The sequence below is a fragment of the Salvelinus sp. IW2-2015 genome, linkage group LG31 (assembly GCF_002910315.2).
Source record: "Salvelinus sp. IW2-2015 linkage group LG31, ASM291031v2, whole genome shotgun sequence".
Classification (NCBI taxonomy): Eukaryota; Metazoa; Chordata; class Actinopteri; order Salmoniformes; family Salmonidae; genus Salvelinus; species Salvelinus sp. IW2-2015.
The window spans coordinates 25,280,761-25,299,680 of NC_036870.1; the positions used below are offsets into that span (position 1 = coordinate 25,280,761).

Sequence of the window (18,920 nt, forward strand, 5' to 3'; positions counted from 1 at the left end):
CATGGATAAGCTTTGATGTACTTCCATGCATCATGGGTGAAGGAACATGGATAAGCTTTGATGTACTTCCATGCATCATGGGTGAAGGAACATTGGTAAGCTTTCCAAGTAGGCCTTTACCATTTTCCCCTAAATTCCAAAAGTTGTAAGTATGTTCACCATGGTAAACACTACAGCACTAGGGTTGTCAAAGAGCTGTTTGTGCTCTTCCTAACTGCAATGCTCATGGACAAGCCAAACAGTCTGGCCTCACTGAAATCTTCAAATATGAACATGTTATCATTAATGAGCTAGAACCTATTGTTTGGCATGACAATGAGTGACAAGGAGTTTGACAGCACAAACAGACTGACACTCTGGCTACTACTGTATTACACATCACCATTGTGCAAAACATACCATTGTCGTCTCCAATGTGAAAGAAGCCGTCGATGAGGTGAGCTCCGCTGATGAAATGCTGGGTCATGTGGTCCAGCCAGTGGGCGTCAACCTCAGTCACTAGCCCRGCCTCTCTCTGCAGCTGCAGCGGAACCCTGAGGGAGTAGAACCTCAGAGAGCTGGACAGCTCCCCCGTGTGGTTGTACAGGGCAAACAGCTGCACCCCTACACACACAGACACACACASACACAGAGAGAGAGACACATWGCATTAGTTTTAAATACTATACACAAGTCTGAAATCAATCAATATTATATTATTCAGTAATATTCAGTATAAAATCACAACAGCAACCTCTATAACCCAGTGGCAACAGTAGTAGACTTCACACTCACTGCTCTGTGCTGGTGGAGACCCTACAGCCCTCTTTTCTCTGTCTGGACTCTTGACCCGGATGTGATTGTTGTTGTTGTGGGTCGGAACTCTGCTGCTCCTCAGATGCTCATCCGGGTCACCGCCCGTGCCATCGTTTCTACGGTTACACCCCCTCTCAGCCCCGGACTCTGACCCGTGGTCACCGTTGTCTAGTTCTGGTGACCGGACCAGGTTGTCTGAGCCGTGGTCTATTTCCGGTCTCTGATTGTGGTTCTGTGTCTGAGGGCTTAGACTCTGTCTGTCTCCCTGGCACTGTCTGTCTGCGTCTGGACCACCAAGTCCATGTGTTAACTCTGTTGGGCTGAAGTTGGGTAGTAGAATCCTGATGAATTCTGCTTGGCTTTCATTCTGTTGTCTCTCTATACATGTGGTCTCTATTGTGTTGTTAGAATGTAGTTGATCCTGGTCGCCAGGGAYTTCTGTTGGGGCGTGGTTGTGGTTCTGTTGGTCACTAGATGGATCTCTTTGGCTGGGTCTCTCTGGTGAGTCTGCTGGTTCATCTGGACAGTGGTTTGGTTGGTCTTCTATTGAGGCTATTTTGCRTGGACTGTGGTCGTGTTCTCTGTTTGATGATTCTATTGGAGTAGAGTCCTGTGTGAGATCTAGCGGTCCTGTGGAGCTCAAGTCCAGCTCCACCTGACTGGTATCTGTAGGGTTCTGTTCAATTGTTCTGAGGTCAACCGACTTGTGTTCTGGTGTTTTCACTTCTGTGTTCCGGTTGTGTTCTGGTTCTAGGAGGTTCTGGTGGGGTTCTGCAGAGTCTGTAGGGCTGGGATCCGGTATCGTGGGTTCTGAGGGACTAGTGGGGTGTCTGTGTATGGGGGAGGGGCTGGAGTGCAGGGAGGACAGGTCCTCAGGGTCCAAGTGCCCCAGGAAACAGGGTCCCCCGCCAGGCTGCTGCAGGAAGCCCACAAACAGCATACCCTGCTCCGCCATGTCCTGGATCTGGTCAAACACAAACACAAACACACACACACACACACACACACACACACACGGTAGTGGTCACTTAGCAGACACATACAGTACCCGTCAAAAGTTTGGACACACCTTCTCATTCAAGGGTTTTTCTTTATATTTACTATTTTCTACATTGTAGAATAATAGTGAAGTCATCAAAACTATGAAATAACACATATGGAATCATGTAGTAACCAAAAAAGTGTTAAATAAATCAAAATATATTTTATACTTGAGATTCTTCCAGCTTCATGAGGTAAAATGCATTTCAATTAACAGGTGTGCCTTGTTAAAAGTTAATTTGTGGAATTTATTTCCTTCTTAATGCGTTTGAGCCAATCAGTTGTGTGTGACAKGGTAGGGGTGGTGGACAGAAMATTTGGTAAAATACCAAGTCCATATTATAGCAAGAACAGCTCAAACAAGCAAAGAGAAATGACAGTCCATCATTAAGATATCGGAAAATGTGTGCAGTCGCAAAAACCATCAAGCACTATGATGAATCTGACTTTCATGAGGACCGACACAGGAAAGGAAGACCCAGAGTGACCTCTGCTGCAGAGGATAAGTTCATTAGAGTTACCAACCTTAGAAATTGCAGCCCAAATAAATGCTTCACAGAGTTCAAGTAAGAGACACATCTCAACATCAACTGTTCAGAGGAGACWGTGTYAATCAGGCCTTCATGGTCGAATTGCTACAAAGAAACTACTACTAAAGGACACCAATAAMAAGAAGAGATTTGCTTGGGCCAAGAAACACGAGCAATGGCCATTAGACCKGTGGAAATCTGTCCTTTTGGTCTGATGAGTCAAAATCTGGTCTGATGAGTCAACAGCCGTGTCTTTGTGAGATGCAGAGTAGGTGAGCGGATGATCTCCGCATGTGTGGTTCCCACCGTTTTGCATGGAGGATGAGGTGTTATGGGGGTGTGGGGGTGCTTTCTGCAGCGATACGTCATTCCATCTGGTTTGCGCTTAGTMGGACTATCATTTGTTTTTCAACAGGACATTGACCCAACACACCTCCAGGCTGTGTAAGGGCTATTTTACCAAGAAGGAGAGTGATGGAGTGCTGCATCAGATAACCTGGCCTCCACAATCACCCAACCTCAACCCAATTGAGATGGTTTGGGATGAGTTGAACTGCAGAGTGAAGGAAAAGCAGCCAACAAGTGCTCAGCATATGTGGGAACTCCTTCAAGACTGTTGAAAAGCATTCCTAATGAAGATGGTTGAGAGAATGCCAAGAGTGTGCAAAGCTGTCATCAAGGCAAAGGGTGGCTACTTTGAAGAATCTAAAATATATTTTGATTTGTTTAACAGTTTTTTGTTTACTACATGATTCCATATGTGTACTTGTACTGTACACTCAAGCACACAGACACGGACGGACACGGACACGGACACACACKCACTCTCACATGCCCGATACACATATAGATACAAATCATATTCAATCAGTAGCCATTACGCTTACTTGGGGTTACACCCACAGCCTCATTTACACACTACAGACATTCTGCAAAACATCCTGCAAACAGCCTATCATCCCTAAAGACCAAGTATTCTAATGACAAAGGAACCTCATTATCCACGGTCTGTATGTGCGTTTGTCATTACCGTGTGTGTGTCATTACCGTGTGTGTGTCATTCTCCCTCTCCCTCCCACAGAGTTCCTCTGGTTAACTGTCAGTTGATATTAATGCTGACAGTTTGAGAGGGGCTCGTTAGAGAGAACACAGAATGCTAACTACCACCAATAATAACGAGACATCTTTCCCCATTACCATCCCTCCTTCAATGACAATCAACACACACACACACATTTTTGTTGGGGGAGGCAGATGAAGATGAGGGACAGTGAACAGACACTGCCCAACTCTTGAGTGTGTCAAGATGTGAGTAGAAATACAAAATGTGTGTGTGTGTGTGTGTGTGTGTGTGTGTGTGTGTGTGTGTGTGTGTGGTGTGTTTGTGTGTGGTGTGTGGTGTGTGTGTGTGTGTGTGTGTGTGTGTGTGTGTGTGTGTGTGTGTGTGTGTGTGTGTGTGTGTGTGTGTGTGTGTGTGTGTGGTGTGTGGTGTGTGTGTTTGTGTGTGTGTGTGTGTGTGATATGTATGTGGGTGGTGGGGATTATTACTCAATCCCACCCACAGGCTTATTATACCTCCTTGACATGTACTTATTCATGTTTGGTGTGTCCATGTACGCAAGAGCACACGTGTGTGTGTCATAAGAAGGAAGTAAGTGCCAAACCCTGTAGTGTGAGAAGACCCATCAATGTCCCCTACTCTTCTATTGCGTCCTGTCCGTGGTTCTTTTCAGTGATTCCCCAGCAGCCAGGCTGCTATCTGATTGCCTATTCATGTCACGCTGCCTGACCATATCACATTATACTGAGCCCRGTGCATTTCAATCCAATCACCGCTCCCTTTTATGCTCCGCCTGTTCACATGCAAATCTCCTCAATAAGGCCTGTTCACTTCTCATGGTCGCTGTAGAATGAGATGAATTCACTACTATGAATGCCTAAGAGGGAGTTTGTGATTGTTAAACGATGATGTCACAGCTGATAGTGACATTAGGGGGGCATCTCAATAGTCAAAGTGGCTTCTTCTTCTTCCAGTAAGGAGGCATCCAAGGAAATTAGGATGAGCTTGCCACTAGAATTTTTCAGTCAAATATTAAGGTTCAAATTAAGGGATGAATTMTATAGTGTAATGTCCCTTTAAAGGGACAATCTGCAGTTGCTACATACATTTTTTACTTATAAATGAAAGATATATACCTATTGATAATTGAAGAATGTAACTTATAAACACCTAATGACTTTAGTTCAACATCAGAACCCATAATATTAGCTTGTTTTACTTGTTTGTAAACAATGCAAACGTAAACAAACACTGTAGCGCCTCAAAACATGCTTTAAACTATAATTTCGATATCTTGGATTGGTCAGTCCTTGAATCCATAGCTCGGTCTATGAATTTGAATTTCTCCAGGCCCATTGTTGAGCTTTTTACCAAAACAGAGGCGGGGATTCCAACTAAGGATCGGCTCTTTAACCCTTTACATTTGTGGGAATTGGCCTATATGGATAGAGCTACACTACTTTTCAAAGTTTGGGGTCACTTAGAAATTTATTATTTTTTTTTTTAAGCACACATTTTTTGTCCATTAAAATAACATCAAATTGATCAGAAATACAGTGTAGACATTGTTAATGTTGTAAATGACTATTGTAGCTGGAAATGGCAGATTTTTTATGGAATATCTACTAGGCGTACAGGAGCCCATATCAGGAACCATCACTCCTGTGTTCCAATGGCACGTTGTTTAGCTAATCCAAGTTTTTCATATTAAAAGGCTAATTGATCATTAGAAACCTTTTGCAATATTGTTAGCACAGCTGAAAACTGTTGTTCTGATTAAGAAGCAATAAAACTGGCCTTCTTTAGACTAGTTGAGTATATGGAGCATCAGCATTTGTGGGTTCGATTACAGGCTCAAAATGGCCAGAAACAAAGCCCTTTCTTCTGAAACTCGTCAGTCTATTCTTGTTCTGAGAAATGAAGGCTATTCCATGTGAGAAATTGCCAAGAAACTGAAGATCTTGTACAACGCTGTGCACTACTCCCTTCAACGAACAGCGTAAACTGGGTCTAAAAAGAATAGAAAGAGGAGGGAGGCCGGTCACAACTGAGAGAGGACAAATACATTAGAGTGTCTAGTTTGAGAAACAGACACCTCACAAGTCCTCAACTGGCAGCTTCATTAAATAGTACCCGCAAAACACAGTCTCAATGTCAACAGTGAAGAGGCGACTCAGGGATTATGGCCTTCTAGGCAGAGTAGCAAAGAAAAAGCCATATCTCAGACTGGCCAATAAAAAGAACACAGACACTGGACAGAGGAACTCTGCCTAGAAGGCCAGCATCCCGGAGTCGCCTCTTCACTGTTGACGTTGAGACTGGTGTTTTGCGGGTACTATTTAATGAAGCTGCCAGTTAAGGACTTGTGAGGTCTGTTTCTCAAACTAGACATATACCAGGGGTCAGAGGAACCCAAAAATTGTCAAAGACTCCAGTCCCCAAGTCATAGACTGTTCTCTCTGCTACCGCACAGCAAGCGGTACCGGATCGCCAAGTCTAGGACCAAAAGGCCTCTTAACACTTCTACCCCCAGGCCATAAGGCGGCTGAACAATGAATCAAATGGCACCTGGACTATTTACATTGCCCCCCCCTTTGTTTTTACACTGCTGCTACTCGTGTTTATTATCTATGCACAGTCACCTACATGTACAAATGACCTCAACTAACCTGAACCTGGCACACTGACTCAGTACCGCTATTTTATTGTGTTACTTTTTATTTATTTTTTTACTTTAGTTTATTTAAGAAATATTTTCTTAACTCTATTTCTTGAACTGCATTGTTGCTTATGGGCTTGTAAGTAAGCATTTCACAGTTGTATTCTGCACYTGTGACAAATAACATTTTATTTGAACAGTTCCCCAAGACTGAATTCAAGCATTTCACTGTTGATTTTAGGTGCATTTTACATTTACTGTACTGTTCACCGCATTTGTTGACAACGAAATCTGAAAATATTCTGGATACATTCAGTAACATGATAAGACTATTCCTGGAAAACGTGGGGTAGGTGCAACCTAAGACAAAAAAATGGTTTGAGTGAGAAAGTGTGCACAGTTGCGAAGCAATTTCAATGCACTTTTATGAATCAAAGAGTCTTCAAGTTGAAGGTGCTTTTTGAGCTCTCCTAGCCGTGCCATTGAGGGACTAGAGCAAGCACACGTTTAGTTGTTTCAGTTGGAACACAACCCTGCATCACACAATTACTGTTGTTTAAGCAATCCAAAAACGGTCCATTATAAATCGCAATCTGTGTCAAGTGGGCATAATTAGAAAGCGTGTTCTATTGCTAGTAAGTTATAAAATACAACCTTACAGTGTTAGGCTTTCACAAGGCAATTCAGAGAAACAGATCGTCATTTTGGTGCGCATAAAAAGCAGTCGAGTGCATTTAAATAAACAAACACAAGCTCATTGTGTTCAGAACATCCCAGGGTATGACCACATGTCATCTGGTAACTGTACATCAACCAGGCTCATTGTGTTCAGAACATCCCAGGGTATGACCACATGTCATCTGGTAACTGTACATCAAACATAGTGATCAGAAACCTTGACCCTGCATATGACATGACTTTTATGATTTGGAGATGTGATGTGATTCACAGGTGTTTGGCTTGCTTGTATGACATCAACATATCATATTTCAAAATACATAGATTCCTCTTCATTTACAGCATTTCTCTCACTCAGACACTGACATTTATTAGTGCCCAAATCTGTAATTTTCAACCCGAAAGTAAAGGGCTACGATTAAAAATGGAGGAATTTGTTCATCCTAGATCTGTGTCTATGGGTTACTTCTCCCAGAGTGGGCTGAGTGTAAGTAGTAAGCTGTTCCTAGATCTGTGCCTATGGGTAACTTCTCCCAGAGTGGAGCTGAGTGTAAGTAGTAAGCTGATCCTAGATCTGTGCATTAGGACTAATGGGCATGGCTGACCTTCTTCACGTAGTTCTGGATGACTTCTGGGTCAGGGGCCTGTTGACCCGCCACACACACGTCTGTCTCCAGGCGAAGCCCCGCCCACTTCAGCTGGTTCTCTGAACTGGACAGAGAGAAATGAAAGAGGGATGAAGGAAGATATCAGCGGACATTTATGTACCCTATTCCCTATATAGTGCACTACTTTTGCAGGGCTCATAGGGCTATGGTCAAAATGAGTGCACTATGTAGGGAATAGCCATTTAGGACACAGACTTACTTTCTTCTCAAAGWAAGACATGAACGTGTAGAAAGACATGAACGTGTAGAAAGACATGAACGTGTAGAAAGACATGAACGTGTAGAAAGGACTGATGAAGGCCTGAATAAAACTATAGATAATCATGTTTTGTATTCTGGATCTTAGTAATCTATTGTGCTTTAGAGAATGGAAGAAATGAGAATGGTGATAATGGAGGGATGAGAGGAGGAGAGATAAAAGGAGGATACAGTCTGGAAAAAAGGGGAGAGATGAAATGATGGAGAGAGAAGAGGAGAATAGAGGAAAATGGGATGCAAGTGATGAAGGGATCAAATAGAAGACGGTAAAAGAGGAGGATGGTGGAAAGGGAAATGGAGAAATGAAAGGAGGAGAGAGAGGAGGATAGAGGGTTGGAGAGAGTGAAAAGTGATGAGAAGATAAAAGGAGGGAGAGAGGATGATAGAGGTTGGAGAGAGATGAGTGATCGAGAGATAAAAGGAGAAACAGGGGCCTCATGGTTCCCCTATCCTAGCACATTGTCCCCTCCGGCGGGTGTTTGATGATGAAATCAGTCGTCGCCATTGTGACAATGCAATTGGGCAGGATCACCCAGCTGTGTGTGTGTAGGCACGCACACATGTAGAGTATGAGGAAAGATTGTGTGTGTGTGTGTATTTGTGTAAATATACAGTATTGTGGAATTGGAGAAAACAGTTTACATTTCTAGTAGTGAACATGTCTATTAACGGGCCTGCACATGGGCATGCCACACGGGCCTGCCACACGGGCCATGCCACATGTATACAGTCCCTATCTACACGTGAGAACAGATCTCTGCAGGAATCTCCTGTGTGAAAACTAGATTCTGCTCAGATTTCACAGATTCTGTGGGGAGAATAGAATTCAGAATGAGGCTCCTGCAGGTGAGAAATAAATTCAGATGAAGACTTCCTGAGGTGAGAATAGAATTCAGATGAGGCTCCTGCAAGGTGAGAATAGAATTCAGATGAGACTCCTGCAGGTGAGAATAGATTCAGATGAGTTCTGAGGTCTGAGAATATAATTCAGATGAGGCTGCTGCAGGTGAAATAGAATTCAGATTGAGGCTCCTGCAGGTGAGAATAGAATTCAGATGAGAGTCTCCTGCGTGAGAATAGATTCAGATGAGGCTCCTGCAGGTGAGAATAAGATTCAGATGAGGCTCTGCAGGTGAGATATAATTCAATTAGGTCCCTGCAGTGATAATAGAATTCAGATGAGGCTCCTGCAGAGTGAGAATAGAATTCAGATGAGGCTCACTGGCAGGTGAGATCGATAGAACTCAGATGAGGCTCCTCGCAGGTGAGAATAGAGATTCAGATGAGGCTCCTGCAGGTGAGAATTAGAATGTCAGAGCATTTCCCTAACATGTCGTTCTCTGCTGTTCTTGTGTAGCAGGTTGGTTGCAGGAAATGAGGAGTGTATGTGTATATGTTTCCGTACCTTGTGTGTGTGTGTGTGGGTGTGTTGTTGTGTGTAGTGTGTGTGTGTGTGTGGTGTTGATGTGTGTGTGTGTGTGTGTGTTATTTACTGTGTGTGTTGTGTGTGTGCGTGTGTGTGGTGTGTGTGTTGTGTATGTTGGTGTGTGTGTGTTCCGTTACCTGTGTGTCTCTCTGATGGAGGACGCTCTGTGTTAGCTGGCGTTGGATGCTGCGGCCTGGGCACAAGGGTGGACAAGGAATGGGGACAGCCACCAGGACAAACCCTGACCATACAGCTCCCTCACCTGGACTGGTAACTCTTCTCACTGACGACAGACACAGTACTGAGGACACAGACACCTCTGGAGAGAGAAATAGAACGTGCTGTGAGAGAGTGAGTATGTGGTGGTGGGGGGGAGTATTGTGGTTGGTGTGTGGGGTGTGGGCAATGTGTGGATGTGGTTGTGTTGCTGGGGTGTATTGTGAGTGTGGTGTGTGTGTGGCGGTAGATGTATTGTGTGGGGTGGTGTGTGTACCGGTGTGTGGTGCGGGATGATTGTGTCGTTGGTATGGTTGTTGGGGTGTGATGAACGTGTGTAGTGATTGTGTGTGGGATGTGTGTGGTTATACTCGGTGGGTGGGTGGGTACCGGGGCGGGTGTGTGGAGAGTGTGTTGTGGGTGTGTTAGTGAGTGTAGAGACACACACAAAGCAAAGAGTAATAAAATAATGGGGAAATGATGGTGAGTGAGGGAAGCAAAGTAGTCATATAGGGAGATGAGGGATGTATCGTTATTGGTTAGAGAAGGTTATGATTAGAGAGTACGGTTAGAGAGGGGTATGATTCGCGAGAGGGTTATGCTTAGAGAGGAGTTAAGGTTTTCGGCCCGAGGGAACAAGTCCTCGTCGGCACAATAAATACAGATATGTACGTGTAGGAAAGAAGAGAGAGATCCAGAGGGAATTAGAGCGTTTAGACCGAGAGAGAAATTAGAGAGAGGAAGTGGACTGGGGAGGCAGAGAGAGGGAGGAGAGCAGAGGGAAGATAGAGGGAGAGAGAGAGGTCGGGAACGGCTTCATCCGCTCCCAAATGAACGGGGGCAGAGACGAGGGGAAGAGGACAAGACGGAAGAGCAGCGCAGCGCGTAGTGGGAACGGGTATCCCCCTTTGGCGAGAGATGGAACAAGAGGACATTAGCGGAAGAGCGCGGAGAGAGAGAAGGATGGCAAGGACCTTGGGGGGCAGAGAGAGAGAGAGGAGTGGGACGGGTGGCAGAGGAGAAGTATGGACGGCGGGGCAGAGAAAGCAGAGTGGGAACGGGGGGCGAGAGACAAAGAAAGAGAGGAGTGGGAAATGGCCGGGCAGTGAGAGGTCGGTGGGGGCAAGGAGAGATGTGGGGAACGGGGTGGGCAGAGAGAGAGAGTGAAGGTTGGGCAGAGAGATTGAGGAAGTGGGAACGGGGCGAGGAGAGAGAGGAGTGGACGGAGACGGGGGCAGCAGAGAGAGATGGGAACGGTGGGGGGAGAGAGGAGAGAGTAGGACGGGGGCGAATAACTGGCAGCGAGGAGGAAGTGGAGAGGGCAGAGACGACGCAGGAGAGGAGAGAGAGCAGAAGGGGAGGTTGAGAGAGAGAGAGAGACGAGAGAGAGTGGGAGGGGGGCGGTGCGAGAGGAGGGTGGGAAGGGGGGGCAGAGTGCGGAGAGCGAAGGAGTTGGGAACGGCTTGGGAAGAGAGGCGAGTGGAGGGGCAGGTTGCGGGAGGAGGGGAGTGGACGGTGGGGGCGAGAGGAGAGTGGTAAGCGGGGGCCAGAGTTGCGAGATTGGAGGAGTGGGAACAGGGCAGATGAGAGAGAGTAGGAAGGGGGGCAGAGAGGAAGAGAGAGAGAGAGAAGGGAGTGGAACGGGGGCAGATGTAGCGGAGAGAGGGAGAGGGTCGGGCAACGGGGGGGCAGAGAGAGAGTGGAACGAGAGGGTGGGCAACAGTGGGGCCAGAGAGAGAAAATGGGACAGGGGGGCAGAGAGAGGAGAGTGGGAACGGGCGGGCAGAGAGAGAGGAGAGAGGAGTGGGACGGGGGGGTGCAGAGAGAGAAAGATAATTATTTTAGAAAAATTTTAGTTTGAACTTAAACCGGAACTCATAGCCTCAAACCAACAGCTTAACAACTGTCTGGCCTTTTGTTCTAGTAAGAACAAGTCTGTGGCTTCGTTCTTTCAAGGGTTACTGTACACATATAATCTCTCCCACAGGGCAGAGTTGTGTGTTTTCTGTTTTTCCTGTGAGTGGTTGTGTTCTTGGTGTTTTTCCTGTGAGTGTTCTTGTGTTTTCCTTGTGAGTGTGTGTGTCTTGTGTTTCTGTGAGTGTGATGTGTTCTTGTGCGTTTTCCTGTGAGGTGTGTGTGTTCTTGTGTTTTCCTGTGAGTTGTGTGTTCTATCGTGCTTTTCCTGTGAGTGTGGTGCGAAGCATATCTTTCTCTCTCGATTGGGGTAATCAGACGGATTAGTGTGACGTCAGTATTAATGGTTATAGCTACCTGCAGGGATCGCTACCGTTAGTTGCTCACACATTACAGAAACAATGGAGAGAGGAGGAGCCATCAGAAGCACAATGGAGTAGAGAGAGGAGCCATCAGAACAATGGAAGAGAGACGAAGGAGCCATCAGAACAAAATGAAGAGAGGAGCCATACAGTGACCATGGACAGAGAGAGAAGAGTGGCAGCCATCAGGACACAATGGAGAGAGAAGAGGAGCCAATCAGAACACAATGGAGAGATGAGAGGAGCATCAGAACACAATGGAGGAGAGGAAGTCACATCAGGAAACATGGAGAGGAGAGAGTGGAGCCTCAGGCACAATGGAGAGAGAGGGAGGGAGCATTAGAACAATGTGAGAGAGAGAGGAGCCATCAGACACAATGCGAGAGAGAGAGGAGCATTCAGGATACACAATGGGAGGAGAGAGAGGAGCGCCATCAAGAACACTATTGTGGGGGAAAGAGAGACGAGTGGAGCCATCAGAACACAATGGAGAGAAGAACCGGAGCATCAGAACACAATGGGAGAGAGGGAGAGCCATGTAGGACACAATGGAGAGAGAGAGTGCCATCAGAACACATGGAGAGAGAGAGAGGAGCCATCAGAACACAATGGAGCAATGGAGAGAGAGAGTGTAAGCCATCCAGCACCACGAAATGGAGAGAGAGAGAGAGAGCCATTTCAGACACAATGGAGAGGAGGGGAGCATCGAACAATGGAGAGAGAGGAGGAGCCTCAGACACAAATGGAGAGAGAGAGAGCCATCAGAAACAATGACGGAGAAAGGAGCCATCAGGGAACACAATGGAGAGAAGAGAGAGGAGCCATCATAGAACACAATGGAGAGAGAGAGGTGGAGCCATCAGAGACACAATGGAGAGGGGAGGAGGAGCCATCAGCGACACAATGGAGAGCAGAGAGGAGCCAGTTTCAGGACACAATGGAGACGGAGAGAGGAGACATCAGAACACAATGGAGAAGAGAGAGAGGAGCCATCACACAATGGAGAAGAGAGTAGCCATCAGAACACAGATGGAGAGAGAGAGGAGCCATTAGAACACAATGGAGAGAGAGAGTGGAAGCCATCAGACACAATGGAGAGAGAGAGGAGCCATCAGACACAATGGAGAGAGAGAGAGAGCCATCGAACAATGGAGAGAAGAGAGTGGAGGCCATCAGGACACATGGAAGAGAGAGAGCCACAGAACACAATGGAGAGATGGAAGATCGATGAGCAAGGGTGCATCAGAACACAATGGGACAGCCATGGTTAGGAAAAACATTATATTTTTACTGCTCTAATTACGTCCGGTAACCAGTTTATAATCAGCAATAAGGCACCTCGGGTATTGTGTTTATGGGGCCAATATACCACGGCTAAGGGCTGTGTTGCGTTATGCATAACAGCCCTTAGCCGTGATGTATTGGCCATATACCACACCTCCTCAGGCCTTATTGCTTTAAATATCCATGAGATGCATTTTATATGAACAAAATATTAAACACAACATGCAAAATTTTCTACGATTTTACTGAGTTAAAGTTCATATAAGGGAAATCAGTCAATTGAAATAAATTCATTAGTCCCTAATCTATGGATTTCACATGGTCAAGGGTGCACATAAGCCCACTCACTTGGGAGCAAAGCCCAGACAATTAGAATTCGTTTCCCCCACAATAGGACTGTATTACAGACAGAAACTCGTCAGTTTAATCAGCTGTCCGGGTGGCTGGTCTCAGTATATGACTACAGTATGTCTGTGTGTGTATGCATTTGTGCGCGTGCATGTTTGAGGTGTGTGTGTGTGTATTGAGGTGTGTGTGTAATGAGGTGTGTGTGTGTGTAGCCTGTCTGTATGCTTGTCATCCTCTCCATTCCATCTCATTTGCATGGGCCTGGGAGAGACATAGGCTGAATAAATTAACTGAGCACACAGAGATGTGTTAGCCATCTCATTCTCAATCTGTTCCCCAGATCATCATCTGGCTCTGCTCGTCCACACCACCCCACCACCACCACCCACACCACCCACACACCACCACACACACACACACACACACCACAACACAACACACACACACACACACACACAACACACACACACACACACACACACACACACACACACACACACACACACACACACACACACACAACACACACACACACACCACACACCCACACACAACCAGTCAGTGGGAGGGCGGTGCTGAGTGTGGGACGGCTCATAATAATGGCTGGAATGGAGCAAATGGAATGGCATCAAACACATGGAAACCATATGTTTGATGTTGTTGATACCTTTCCACTATTCCACTCCAGCCATTACCACGAGCCCATCCTCCCCAATTAAGGTGCCACCAACCTCCTGTGATACCAGTGTTCATGTACATACACAAGCATGCACACACACACACACAAACACATCTACCACACATACCCATCACATGGAAACAAGCTTTTTTTCTAACATTAAAATCTCATACTAAAACCCTGAATCTATAGGGATTCAACCCACCTCCCCTCTCCTCATTCTCTCCCTCTGGTCATAATAACAGCTGGAGATGGATACAATATGATTGTGTCACTAAACAGTAATTTAGGCATCATTATCTTAACACTCCTATTACACTAACCAGCAAGACATACACAACATATTAGGGTAATTCCCCCCTGCAGTGAAATAGGGAGGGGGTAGGGAGGAGTCATTTCATTTATACATTTACCACATTGGCTTTAAGAGGGCTATCATTCCGCTCTGCCATGAGAACACTCTCTGGAAGTTTACGATGCCAGGTTCTGCCAGTGGGAATGTTGGATACCCACTCCTCTTGACTCCGGAAGTCTTGACCGGTGGGACAGACGGAGGGACGGAGGAAGGTGAAATTTACGGTCCAGGTGTTAATCAGCACTTCACCATTGAGAACCGCTACACACCAGAATGGGAATATTGAATTCTGGAATCAGAATTATGAGTTATCAAGCTCTAGGTTCTCCACATAGAACCTTGAGCTCCCAATGCTCCTGTAATCCTGACTGGTGAGGGTCTGTGTGTGTGAAGAGTAAGTGGATGGTGGGGATGATTACTCCCTCCCCAGGACATATTATACCTCCTTGACATTTCCTCAGTATCTTTTAATGACTAGCAGAGTTGAGCAGAGATATACGTGCCAACCACTGACTATAAAATAATACTCTACTGAAAGCCCAGAGTTTCCCACCACTGAGGTATGAGACACACAGACACACACACCGCTGAGGTATGAGACACACAGACACACACAACGCTGAGGTATGAGACACACAGACACACACAACGCTGAGGTATGAGACACACAGACACACAACAAAGCTAAGATGGTATGAAGCGACACAACAACACACACAATGCTGATTGGTTATGAGGCAAAGAGCCTGTGTTTAGACTTCAGTACGTCGATGAACACAAAGATGTCAATTCCAAATTCACACATCCGTCATTCCTTACACAGAACAACTTGGGCAGCCGGAGCTACAACCATACCTCTCGTTATTTATATTGATTACCTTTATTTAACTACGAAGTCATTAAGACAACAAATTCATTATTACAAGAAGCCTAGGAGAACAGGGTAACTGCCTTGTTCAGGGAGGGAACAACGTATATTTTACCTTGTCAGCTCTGGAATTTGAATCTTGCAAACCTTTACGGTTACTGTCCAACCATCTAACCACATGCCAGCAATATAGCGCTATCGACCTCGTCATAACAAAACAAAGATTGACTCTCCCTCACTCTTAAACCTGCACGACTGCCACCTTATTATGCGAGTCTTTAATAATCTTAAACTCTATAAGGACTGCGGACTTTTCTAGTGATAACACAAAATAACAAAATGGAATGGAAAGCAAATCAAAGATCCAGATAACCCTGAAGAAACCGGATCATGAGAGTAAAATATCTTCCACAGAACAGGCTGGGCAGGAACATGACAACTTCACCTATCAGTCAGGACAATAAGCGCGTTAATAGCACACGGCCAAATCTTACACTTAGCCAGAGAGAAATTGACCTCCTTCAGTGGATCAAGTCTTATAGTTTGACCTAAATCTACTTGAAAATCTATATCCTGCAAGATCCTATAAAATGGTGTCTAGCTAAGTCGTCATCACAACCAATATGACAGGTAGCTTAATCATGATTCTCTCAAAAGAAAATGATATGAATGATGACAACAAGGAGCCACAGAACCACCATGAGATCTACTGCCGTGTGACACCAAGTCTCACATCTGCTAAACGCGCCAAGAAGATGCTACATACAACATATGCATCTTAGGGGTTATACTGTATCGATCACTATGTAAAGTTGAAAATGTTGTTGTACGTTAATGCTGAATATGAATGGTGTAGATGTGTGAATGTTGAATTCAGTGCTTACACAACTAAATGTAGAATAAGTCAAGAGGTATGAATACTTTCTGTATGTATATGTATGTATGTATGTAGTTATGTTTTATGTATGTATTGTATGTATTAGGTATTTATGTATTGGTTTATGTTATAGTAATAATGATGACCTATAATGAATTTTGACACATTTCTATATATAATACACTGAACACAAAGAAATATAAAAGAACCATAGTTAAAGGTTCCCATGTTTCATGAGCTGAAATAAAAGATCAGAGATTTTACATATGCACAAAAAGCTTATTTCTCTCAAATGTTGTGGACAAATTTGTTCACATCCATGTTAGTGAGCATGTRTCCTTTGCCAAGATAATCCATCCACCTGACAGGTGTGGCATATCAAGAAGCTAATTAAACAGCATGATCATTACACAGGTGGACATTGTGCTGGGGACAATAAAAGGCCACTCTAAAATGAACAGTTTTGTTACACAACACAATGCCACAGATGTCTCAAGTTTTGAGGGAGCGCGCAATTTGCATGTTGACTGCAGGAAGTTCCACCAGACCTGTTGCCAGAGAATTGAATGTTAATCTCTCTACCATAAGCCACCTCCAACGTCATTGAACATTTTTTGGAAGTACCTCCAACCGGCATCACAACCGCAGACCATGTGTATGGCATTGTGTGGGCGAGCAGTTTGCTGATGTCCATATTGTGAACAGAGRMCCCCGTGGTGGTGGGGTTATGGTATGGGCAGGCACAAGCTATGGACAATGAACYCAATTGCATTTTATCAATGGCAATTTGAATGCACAGATTCCATGACGAGAACCTGAGGCCCCATTGTCGCGCCATTCACCGCCGCCATCACCTCATGTTTCAGCATGATAATGCATGGCCCCATGTCACAAGGATCTGTACATAATTTCTGGAGGCTGAAAATGTCCCAGTTCTTCCATGACCTGCGTATTCACCKGACATGTCACCCATRGAGCKRGTTTGGGATGCTCTGGATTAACGTGTACGACAGCGTGTTCCAGGTACTGCCAATATCCAGCAACTTTCGCACAGCCATTGAAGAGGAGTGGGACAATATTCCACAGGCCACAATCAACAGCCTGATCAACTCTATGCGAAGGAGATGTGTCGCACTGTATGAGGCAAATGGTGGTCACACCAGATACTGACTGGTTTTCTGATCCACGCCCCTACTTWAYAAAAAWAWAMATATCTGTATTCCCAGTAATGTGAAATGCATAGATTGGGGCCTAATTCATTTATTTCAATTGACTGATTTTCTTTTATGAAATGTAGCTCAGTAAAATCTTTGAAGTTGTTGCATATTGCATTTATATGAGTGAATAAAGGGAGGGAGAGGCCATTAAAGAAGGAGAAAAAGAGTGGGCGCGAAAAGGTGTTAGAAAAGGAGAGAGAGGAGGAGAGTGAGGGTGGGAAAATGAGTCAGGTGTGATCACACAGTGACTAAAGCTTCRCTCCTCAACTGACACATTGGGGCTCTGAAGTCAGCTGATGAGTTTTAGAGACACTGTAGAGAAAGAAACACTGTTCTTATTCTGACTGGTGACGACCATGAAGACTATAAAGCAGGTCAATCAGAATAGGAACTTCAGGCGGTGTGGATCTTTTGTGTGCGCCCATATGTGCCAGGGACCAAGATGCATATAGCTGCCAAAGTTTGATGTATTCAGCTATTCAGATTGTTTGTTGAATGTAGCTGTCAAAACACATTATATATTGAGCTATCATAACAGATTATATATTGAACGATCAAAACAGATGATATATTGAGCTATCAAAACACATATATTGAGCCATCAAAACAGATGATATATTGAGCTATCAAAACAGATGATATATTGGGCTATCAAAACACATTATGTATTGAGGTATCAGAATGAGTGATTTAGGAGATCGCATGTGTTGTGTGAATTATCAAAATGTGTGTACGGTGTTAATATTAGCTCTGTAGAAAACGCATGAAGAGGTTTACTGATAGAATTTTAAAACGTGACTGGTGTAGTCAGTATTCAGACCGAGCAATATTCTACTCTCTAGACTACAGAAATGTCTTGGGGTGTTTTCAGTCAGTTCATCCGAACTCGGTGCACTTAGTCAAGCATTTCCTGTACTACGATGCTCCAAAACTCCGACCCCCACAGATTGTCTGCCTCCCAAATTGCACCCGATTTCCAACATATGGCGGCAGGTAGCCTAGTGGTTAGAGCGTTGGACTAGTAACCGAAAGGTTGCAAGATCAAATTCCAGAGCTGACAAGGTAAAAAATTGTTGTTCTGCCCCTGAACAAGGCAGTTAACCCAGTTGTCCTAGGCTGTCATTGTAAATAAGAATTTGTTCTTAACTGACTTGCCTAGTTAAATAAAGGTTAAATGAAAAATATATATACATATTCCAGTCACCCAGCTCAATGTAACATTGCAGGTTTAGGCTACTACATGATACTCACATTTTTCCTATACCCATCATGAGGTTGCAACAACCTAGCCTATGAATGAAAGTTTATAACGTAGGTGCACAGGTCGAGAGAAAATTTGTAGTAATCAAGGTGACAGAAAGTGACACATTCAATACTACATTGCACACTCTTGCCTGCATCTAGCTGATCTAGGGTGTAATCATTAGTCCAGGCGTTTCCCAAACTCTGTCCTGTGGACCTCAAGGGGTGCACACTTGTTTCAAACTCTGTCCTGTGGACCTCAAGGGGTGCACACTTAGTTTCAAACTCTGTCCTGTGGACCTCAAGGGGTGCCACTTAGTTTCTGCCCTAGCACTACACAGCTGATTCAAATAATTAAAGCTTCATGATTAGTTGATTATTTGAATCAGCTGTGTAGTGCTTTGAAGAAAAGAAAAAACACATGTACCCCATGGGGTCCCCAG

General features: G+C 44.8%; 1 protein-coding gene across 1 annotated transcript in view; it reads right to left on the bottom strand.

Annotated features, from left to right (window-relative positions):
- LOC111955631 (uncharacterized) overlaps window positions 1–18,920 on the bottom strand; it is a 33,763-nt gene that overhangs the window by 2,533 nt on the left and 12,310 nt on the right. Inside the window, exons 2-5 of the mRNA XM_023975850.3 lie at window positions 9,378–9,434; window positions 7,369–7,474; window positions 775–1,759; window positions 400–603 (exon numbers count right to left, since the gene is read on the bottom strand). Coding sequence (XP_023831618.2) covers window positions 400–603; window positions 775–1,759; window positions 7,369–7,474; window positions 9,378–9,434 — 1,352 coding nt within the window. The remainder of the gene's footprint in view (window positions 1–399; window positions 604–774; window positions 1,760–7,368; window positions 7,475–9,377; window positions 9,435–18,920) is intronic.